Raw genomic sequence first — 10142 nt, 5'->3', positions numbered from 1 at the left:
TTATCTTTGTCTAAATTGATGTTTTCAAGTACAGAAATCAACTTTCAGCGAAATCTGCTGTCAGAATTACAGGCATGTTTAAAAGGAAAGTGTAGACATTTGCATTTCATGAGATATTCAAGTCACATTCAAAAGATGCTCACAGCACAGAGGCTTCACTACCACAATTTGGCACTTTCAGCTAGAACAGTTTCTTACCGCAGATTTTCTGGGTGCTCACGTTACTGCAGCATCTGTGAGCCATCTTACCTAGCGATGACGCCATGCTGGGCTGCATGTGAAGTGCTTCAGAAGCCGCTCCGGTTGCCGAGCATTCATGAGGGAATGAAACCAGGTCCCCCACCACCAAAGATGAGCCCTCCTGCAATTCAGGAAGCGCAGCACAGAGACTTGCAAGGACTGAGGGTAGAGCATTTCTCTTCTGCTCACCAGCCACATCTATAGCAAAACTTCTTGTTCCAAAGTCAGGATAAAAACACTACCAGGAACAATTTATGAATACGTATTTACACAAGATACTTTTCATTAGAATTACAGAGTTCATAGGAAATCATAGTAGACAAAGGAATATGTGCAATTTTGCAGAAGCATTGAAAACATTCAAACTATAAATATCCTGAAAGCACTACTAAAATTCTTAGTTTTACACACAGGCTGATGTTATTCTACTGAGGAAAAACTAAGGTTTTGTGCCACAACTGTAAATTAAGTACAGTAATGTATTATCAATCCAGCAACATAGTTAACACCTGCACTGAACAGTGCGATACTGTTAAATCAATCCACTGATCTATTGAAGATCAAAGTACAAATCTGTATTTTTATTGATTTGGCAGCGTTGCTTTTGGAGAAACAAATGCACTAGTTCAACCAGTACATTGTCATACTGCTCCAGTTACAAAAACATCCAGGACTTTCATAGAGCTACAAATGTATCGTACTTCATTACTTGCCCCCAAATGATGATCTCCATGTTAAGTAAATAAGCAAAGATACCCAAGTTTGTATCCTTCATTCTGTTACACTGACAAACATACACCACCACTTAATAAATAGAAATGCAGCAGTTCATCCACATAATAGCAAATATTTTTGTACCCTAATCCACCACTGAAGTTCAGTTTGTACAAAACAGTCTTTTTCTACAGAGTGGAAAAAATACCTTCTTCTCATCAAGGTGCAAGCTAAGCTTTGAAACTTAAATGAATGTGCTTTTATTCTTTTCATGGGCAATAAAAGAGTTTCGTGGACCTTCTGATCTATCTGAAAATGCATAAATTTGGTCACAGATGGATGTCTTCATTGTTCAGGTTTAATGGACTATTTCAGTATCACTGGTGTTGTGCTTTTGTTCCTCTTGAAAATACCAATCCAAGAGTTACGGAGATCAAATTAACTCAAATAATGACCTCAGAGTTCTAGAAACGTAAGTGTCCTCATTGTAACACAAGACCAACCTAAAGGAAAAAGAGAAATACAGTAGTTTAGTTCAAGTATGGCAATAAATCTAAACATCGTTAGTTTTCTGCACCTCAGTTATGGATCTTAAATATGACCAATTAGAAAAGTCACTTTAAAACTTTCGCTCATTTTGGCCAGTGTAGATTAATGCACCATTATAGCTAAAAAAAAGAAGCTTCTGAATTCTGTTATTCTCCCTTACCTTTTCGGATTCCATGCCAGGACATCTCCAGTTGTACAAATAATACTGCAAATTTCCATCTCCAATCCCAAACTTGAGTTTTTCCAGGAATGTTTTGTTTTCCATTAAGTCTAGTGCATTGAACACATCAAATCCTTTCTGGCAATAGCAAAACATTTTTTTTAATTTTACTTTTTAAAATTTCAAATGATGCACAAATGATACTTTACACAGTGGCATAACAATATCCAAGAGACTAGGCTAATTAAATGGCAAAAAAAGACTTGGGAATAAATTAATTAGGTACACACACAAATTTTCCCAATAAAAAGTGAAGTATAAGGCAGAAATTTACTTGAAGATTAACTCCAAAAGGATAGGAATTTTAAAGCCACATTCAGGGATAAATGCCTGATGAGTCCCTAAAGCATTATCCCCTATTTTATCCTTACATATATGCATTTTTTAGTCACACACATTGTTTTGACACACATGGCCTATTCCAGCTAAAACCATATAAATACAACTTACGGTGGTTTTCAGCCATTTCTCATTCTGTTAATGAAAAACATTGTATTTTTACGATTTGGTCCTTTTCTGAAATGCCATTGCCTTTAGAACTCCAGCCTTTCATGTTACTCTCCCTCCCCTACTCTTGCACCCTCTAACGTCTCCTCTTTCCACCAGCCTCCCAAATTCACCACTCAGAACCGCCACACAGCCAAATTAGTCTCAGGGTTTTATGTAGCAACATAAACATAATCCTAACTCACTGAGAACTCAACAAACAATATAACAGTGACAATCATCAGGTATGAACAGCTGAATTTGCTTGGAGTTCCAGATATAGAAATCAATTTACTTGCAATTAAGTGCAAGGGAGTCTGACCTAAGTTCCCAGAGTCTTTACAGCACAAAGGCAGTTTGCCAGCAGGACTTTCTATACTCTAAGATAAGTTACAAAACAATAATGCTCAGTTACTTAAGCACAAGATGGTAAAGAACATTCTTTACTCAGTATAAAAACTAGATGTATTTTTTTCTTTTAAATAAGCACTCCATATTAAGAAATAAAGGGGTTGGAGAAGAAGAGTACTTTAAGCTCATTTTAAAATAGTTCTAAACTGATGGAAAATCAAAGCATGGACAGTGAGTTTAGCAAGGTTCCCCATTACCTTACACATCTGTGTGCAGATGAGGCTATGCTAAGTTAAATGTGCTGTGAGAAACATGCAGAAACAAGACAAATAAAGTGGCAAGGATTTGACACTTGGCATCTGAAGAAGTAAATTATGAAATATTCCAAGTTAGTAAGAGGTAATAACAGAAATCTCAGAAGGCAGGAAGGGAAGTGGGGGAGAATACAGACACACTGTAGGTATAGACACACTAATGAAGCCCTGCAATTAAGCACACCAAATAAATGATGAAGTCTATGCATGTAGTTTTAATTCAGTATCTAAACATCAGCAGATTAGGTTCAGGTTAATATCTTCTGAGAGGTATGAACAAGTTCCTGTTCCAAGATCCTTGCTCCACAGCTGCGCCAGGACATTAGAGCAGACTCAGGAATGAACTTGTGAGCTCCCTCCTGTTCCCCATCTAGAAACCTAGTGTCAGCTTCAACAACAAAACACACAGGGTTTTAGGGGGATTATGCTACTCTTTCCATGCAGAATACATGGAACCAAAGTGCATAACTCCAAATTTTGGGGTTTCCTTTGGAGGTCAGGCATTTTTTCTTACAATTGCCAAGATTTTACTAGATTTAGTTCTAAGCTAATTTTATATAGTGTAACATGAAGATAAAAATCAACATTAAACTGATACGCAAACCGTGAATGCAACTTGCTGGGTTGAATTTGTACCTCCAAAATACATTCTTTGGGAGTAAAAGTAAAGAAAGGACTGTGGTGGGTTGTCCCCAGCCAAGAGCCACACACGCACCCAGCCTTTCATTTGCTCCCCTCTCACAGGATGGGGAGAAAGCAGAAGGAGGGTAAGATGACTTGTGAATCAAAGTAATGACAGTTTAAGAGAGAAAGCAAAAGCTGCATGCACAAGCAAAGCAAAAAGAGGAATTAATTCACGATTTCCCATCAGCAGGCAGATGACAAGTCACTTCCTGGGAAGCAGGGTCTCAGCACACGCAATGGTTATTTGGGAAGAGAAATGGCATAACCACGAGCCTCCCCACCCCTCCTTTCCTCCAGCCTTTATTATGGAGCACAACATCATATGGTGTGGAATATCCCTCTGGGCATTTGGGGTCAGTTGTCCTGGCTGTGTCCCCTCCCCAGCCTCCTCACTGGGGGTGACAGCGAAAGCCCTGAGGCTGTGCTGCACCGTTCAGCAGCAGCCAAAACACTGGTGTGTTATCAGCGCTGTTTTAGTCACAAACAGAAAGCACAGCACCATATGGGCTGCTAGGAAGAAAGTTAACTCCATCCCAGCCAGACTGAGTGCATTTGTAAACAAAAAGCTGTGAAGAGGAGTGCATTTTTCATTTCCCTTGCCTCACCTCTCCTCATGTAGAAGTGCCAGACCTGCAAATGTAATCAGGCATCTAATGATGCAGGCAGGCCCAGCAGGTACTTTGGAATTCCAAAAGTGTCTAAACCCCATTATTCTAACCATATGACGATCCATTTAAAATAAAGGAATCTCATGTCACATTTAGAAAGGAGTCTAGCCAGGGGAAGGTGCAAAGCCCTGCAGCTGTACCACATCAGTGCTTCTTTACGCGTTCCATCCATGGCCTAGTGCATGGCCAGCCGCTCAGCTCCCTATGCCACACTTCGAACGGAGACCAACTTTTTCAGACTTTTTAGAATAACTAGTACTAGTATTTCTAGCCACTTCTGAAAATTACACTAGCCACCTTCCTGTGTCTTAACACCTTTCAAAGTCTGTCTCTGTCCCTTTGGTATTATTCTGGAGCCTGAATAATGGGGTTCTGTATTCCCCATGACTATGCAGGAACTTTCCTTGCCAAACAGTTAAACTCAATACTGCTTATAGCTCAACAGGCCTCAGATCACAGACACCGCTCAGCTGCAGCGCTGCATGAACATGGCTGCGACAGACAAGCTGAAGACTACATGGCTGCTTTCCTGCAGCCTGAGGTCTGAACTGATACAGCCTCTGCCAACCATCGCTGCCTTCGTACAGGACCAACACGGAGCTCCCTGTGCCACCTGCGGCTCTGAGCACGCTTGGCTGGAGCACGGCTCGCGTGGGCTCGCACCGAGCACTCATCTGGCGGTGCCACAGCGCAACAGCGCAGCAGCAGCGCTTCAGCTGGAGCGGCAAGCTTCACGCACAAGGAGCGGAAAACACGGCTGTGCTCAGCAGCGTGCTGGGAATGCGTGCCAGGATCAATACCACGGACTGGATGAAGCCTGTGCAGTGCCGTGAATTGCCACGGTTAAGCAGGTCTCTGAGAATTCATTCAGAGTGCTGGGATGTGCATCACCTGCACAGCTCAGTAACCACAGGCTACGCTGCCATCGGTGTTTGCAACTGCACTCTCATGAAACTCTGATGATTAAGGGCTGAGTGTTAGTTTTTCATCAGACAGCACTAAACCCTTACAATTCTTATGTTTAGAAACTGCATTTATAATCTCTTCCATTCAGCTAAATCATGTATCAGTGTAATTCCACACATGAAGATGTGCTTAAAAGCTACAAAATTACATCCTCTACAGAGTTTTACAGGCAGCAATTAGTAACAACGTGAAATCATAAAACTGGCATAAATAAACTTTTCCATTTTCTAGAAATAAAAAATAGTTTAAACAAGCAAAATAATGTATTTAATAGAACTTATTAACTAATTTCCAAGGGAAACTATTTTAGTGATACTTTCCATCCTTCTGGTAGTTAGTGATTACGGTCATCAACGTGCTCTTGGATGTTTACACAGCTCAAGCTACTGCAAACACTTGATCTTCATGCACTTGTCATTCTCTAGCATCACTCAAAGTAAAAAGGAAAAACAAGCACAGTGTTTTATATTTAAAAATATATATTGCATATGCCTCAGCTGCACTCTGTGCTGTAGACAGTAACATAAACCAGAATGCAATGGCATGGATAAATTGCTGCCAGTTCTTACCTCACCACCACTCCTAAGAACTTTTGTGAAAGAAGCAGAAAAAAACCACAACTTACCAATTTAGCTATAATGAGTGCATCATTCATTAAGTCCAAGAGGGGGGTCTCTGTATGAATATTGTAAAAGGAATAGGCAGCTTTGAGGCTTTTATGAACAGGATGGTGCATCACTGTTGAAGGTAATGTGTAGAAACTCAGGAAGTCTGTTAAAATACCATTTGAGCCCTACCAAAAACAAACAAACAAAAAACAGTAAGAAGTCACCACTCAGTTATTGCTTAGGCTAACACCTGAGTTCTACAAACAGTATGTAATAAATGTGGCACAGTTTTGCACACTGTAACTATTATGGTATAATAGGTAATCTTGGCTAAGATTTGAAGGAACTGAAGTCTTGCCAAGGACGTATCTCTACATCAAAGCGAGACTGAAGCTTGAAATGGTCACTTCAGAAAAGGTAACAAACATTTAGGTTTTTCTAGTCTATTACGCCAATAACATTTTGACAACAAATTGCCAAAGCATTTTGGGTTGTTTCCCAAGCTCAGCCTGCTATGAATAAAGCTAACAAAGCACACTTTCAAAATAAGTATGGATTATTTTTTTTTACCAACTAAACTTATTTTTTAGAGATTTTTTTAAACTGACATTCACACTGAGTAATAATTTTCTCAGCTTTCTAAAAGCAGAAAAAAAATATACTGTGCTTGTATACAAAACATATTTAAAGCATCTCTAGTGATTATTAATCAATAAGCACAATCCATTGGCTAGACAACAGTGCTAAATCACATTGAAATTCTAATAAGACCAGTAGTTATCAAAAAGGTACTTAAACAGAAATCTAGAAGTATCCTACATAAACTTTCTTAATGTTTCACAAACCTCATGAAGTTCAACCATCTTCAAGAGTGTAGATTAGTGGAAAATGGGAAATAATTAATAAATGGGTTATGACTGACATGTTGAGAACAACAACAAAAAAAGAACCACCCAGACTTTCACTGCTCCTATTGCAATGGGGTCTCCTGGTATCTCTGAGAAGATAAGGCAAAGGAGACACACAAATGGCTGGGTTTGCTTGTTTGCTTTATTCTTGAATGATGCATACCCACTATTCTGAGCTCAATGAAGGACCTCCTGTGGATCCTTACATTGATAGTACTTATACAGTAAAAAGTAAAAGAGTTGAACCCATCACAGGCAAAAAAGCTATTGTCTTAGAGCAGGTACAGATTCTCTAGTAGAGATAAACTAACAAGTAACAGAAAAGTTATTAAGTCACTCACTGAATTCAGTAAGGACAATGAAAATATTAATTCAGGAACTATACAGAGTATTTTAAGGTTTTAGCTCTGCACATTCAAAGATGACTTAAATCTGACACTACCTTCTCTAGGTCATGAAGGTCTTAAAAATATTTAAAGCACTAACAAATCTACATTTTGTATAGTGAAAAACTAGTTCAAGAGACAGTGTAAAGCAAGCAAGTGAAGACTGCACTGCTCAGTTGAAATGGCACTGTCAAAATGAAATTGTCCTGTCCCTCACAATGCTCCTGGTGCTTGTGGACTCTTCCGGAGGCTTCAACTTAACAACAAAGCCAAAAACCAACTCAAGGAGGGGGTGGGGAGAGAAGAGGAGGTGGAGAAAGAAGGACGACGAATAAATTAAATTAGACCGTGGAAGAGTCCAATGAGCACCAGACCCCCTGCAAAGTAACCTGGACAATGACAACCCATGAGCAGGAGCTCTTATCTCCAGCACCAGTAAGTTTCTACATTCAGCTGAGACTCCTGCACAAATTCAGGCTGCAGTGAGGGAACACTGAGCTTCACAACCTGTAGCTTCTGGGAGAAGCTGGTAGGTTTAAGGATGTTAGTGCCCATCATTTTCAAAAACATAATTCCTCCAGCAGTTGCCCCTAAAATTGGTTTTAAAAATAAATGATTATGAACTGGTGTATGGCAGTTAGACACCTGAGAATGATACTGAATTCAGACCAAATCTTTATCTCGGTCTTGTATCATTTTTCCTTTTTTACTGGAGAAGGAAATTTGAAGACCACTGCTTATTATGATGTCATATATCTATGGAAAAAAAAAAAAAAATGGAAAAATACAGGTGGAAGGGTTGTTTTTAAATACGTAAGGTCCTTTGCTGTAATATTTCCAAGATGGTGATATTTTGAGATTTCAAAATTCTTCTTTAAAATAACTCGTTACAAGAGCACTGCAGGTTATCATAACCAAACATTCTCTCCTTTACAGAATGCAATACAAAGAACAAAGCTTGGAATCATGATATCAAATTCTACCTATAGCATAACTTTCTCATACTGTCCACATTTCAAAAACTTGATGCTGATATTAACTTTTGTAAGTGGCATCCACATATACATTCATAGAAGTAGTTAGAGTGTGTTTTACCTCTACTACAAAAGTGTCAATAATATGATCCCGAGGCAGGAACCAGTGGGCGACCTCCTCTTCATCCATCACTGGAGCAAGATTAAACTGTTTCAAGTAAGTATTGATTAATTCTTGTACTGCTTTAGTATCTTTTTGTTCCATTGGTCTCAAACCCGAAGTCTTTGTGGCCTTGTAACAAAAGAAAAATGAATGTTAAGATGCTGAAAGGAAAAGTGCATACACAGCAAAGGCTGAAAGTAGGTTGCAGAGTCACTCCACTTGCTATAATGCATTCATTATTAGCCTACTTTACCCCAGCCACCTAATTCATTATGCTATTTTACAAATGGCTTTCAATCAGAATTCCCTCTATTCTAATTATTGAGACAGTCTGGGGCACTTTAATCTTTATATTTCATTACTGAAACAACTTAATTTCTCCAGAGAAAGAGATACTATTGCCAACAGCCCAGACTCCACATATTTTGGCTTTTTTTTTTTTAGGTCAGTTTTAATTTCCTATTTCCTTCTAAACTACCTGGGGCCCAGACACTGAAACAAAACATAAAGCAACTTGCATACCACAAGTTAATCTGAAGACAAGAACACTTGTGATTCAAACTCATGAAAGTCAGAGTCAAGCTAAAAACCAAAATCAGCTGATAAAGTTTAATTATAAATTATTTTACAAAAAGAAAAAATCCACCCATTCTTAACACTTGCAAACTCCCTTTCTAAACGAACTTTCTAAACAGGCACCACTGCTGTTCTGTTAACAAGAAGGGTTCTCGTAACTTACAGCTTCCTGAAATTAAAAAGCTACAGTATTTTAACAAAGTTATTTATTTGACTTTAAACACCAGAAGAGGAAAAAAAATGCTCTCCAGTACTACGCAATTAATGATTAAACAAGCAAAGATGATTAAAGATTTCTCCCCAGCTTTTGTTAGCTTTCCTGAATATTTCCTTTTAGGGAGGATAAGGCTTGTTCTCTTCAGAGCTCATTTATCCTGCATCCTCTGCCTGAGCTACACACTTGGGCATGTACCACATTAATCATCGCAAAGTCAATTGCAGGAGCAGCCAGGTAAAGACTTGATTACTGGAAGCCTGAAATTAGTGTAGCTGATTATGCTCTGCTCAAAAGGAATAAATACCTGGGGGAGGTTTTTATTCACATACTATGCAGCCAGATCAAAAACCAAGGCACGTTTTGCCACAGCTCTGGCCCGTGTGTTTCATTTTAGTCTTCCTGCTTTTGTGAGCAGCTTAGGATTGTGGTTTGCCTCCACAATAACACATAGTCTAGATTTTTAAATGCTGTGAATCCATAAGGGTATTCACCTGACTTGTCAACACGATGCTGTATTTCATTCATAACCTCCTTATGAACTACAATATAAAAGGTGAATTTCAGCTCCCTTTGAGCCTTCATCCCTCTTCTACAGGCGTACACTGGAGCAGAATGGGAGGAAAAGCAGTTTTATGCCCCAGCAATGCTCAGAATGGCCACCAGTAAATTATTATTTGCAGCCCCAGAAAGTGAGGGAAAGTATACAGAACTGAGCTAAAATTTGTTTCTCTACCACACACATCAAGCTGCACTGGGCACAAATCCATGTGAGTATCCTGGCTCAGGATCTCAGTCGGGAAAAGACATACAGAGATAAACGAGCTCTGTCCTTATTCTAAACACAGCCAAATTTACCTCTTTCAGAAAGCTCCTTGCTCAAGAGATTGAACAATTAGAAAAAAACCTTATTTTTTCTATCTATAGGTGTATGCACACAGTCTTCAGTGAGGATGTGTGAGGACTGTTCAAGTGATCAGGAATGATTAATTCCTCTGAAAGGAAGATGAGCTGCCAATGGCAATGATATGCCAAGGACTCTAAGAAAAGAGGTTAGAATGCAAGAAACAGTGTTTGGTGCTGTGGGACAGGACAGAGCGGCTGGAAGGAACCCATTTGTG

General features: G+C 39.2%; 1 protein-coding gene across 2 annotated transcripts in view; it reads right to left on the bottom strand.

Moving 5' to 3' along the window:
- NMT2 (N-myristoyltransferase 2) overlaps window positions 1-10142 on the bottom strand; it is a 31997-nt gene continuing 21855 nt past the window's right edge. For both annotated transcript variants that reach the window (XM_065050963.1, XM_065050964.1), the window contains 4 exons: window positions 8190-8360; window positions 5818-5985; window positions 1664-1801; window positions 1-1457 (listed from right to left, as the gene is read on the bottom strand). In XM_065050963.1, coding sequence (XP_064907035.1) covers window positions 1437-1457; window positions 1664-1801; window positions 5818-5985; window positions 8190-8360 — 498 coding nt within the window. In that variant the 3' untranslated portion in view covers window positions 1-1436. The remainder of the gene's footprint in view (window positions 1458-1663; window positions 1802-5817; window positions 5986-8189; window positions 8361-10142) is intronic.

Source organism: Columba livia, chromosome 2, assembly GCF_036013475.1.
Source record: "Columba livia isolate bColLiv1 breed racing homer chromosome 2, bColLiv1.pat.W.v2, whole genome shotgun sequence".
NCBI lineage: Eukaryota > Metazoa > Chordata > Aves > Columbiformes > Columbidae > Columba > Columba livia.
The sequence above is the reverse complement of the archived record's forward strand: the minus strand, read 5'-3'. Positions and strand labels throughout refer to the sequence as shown.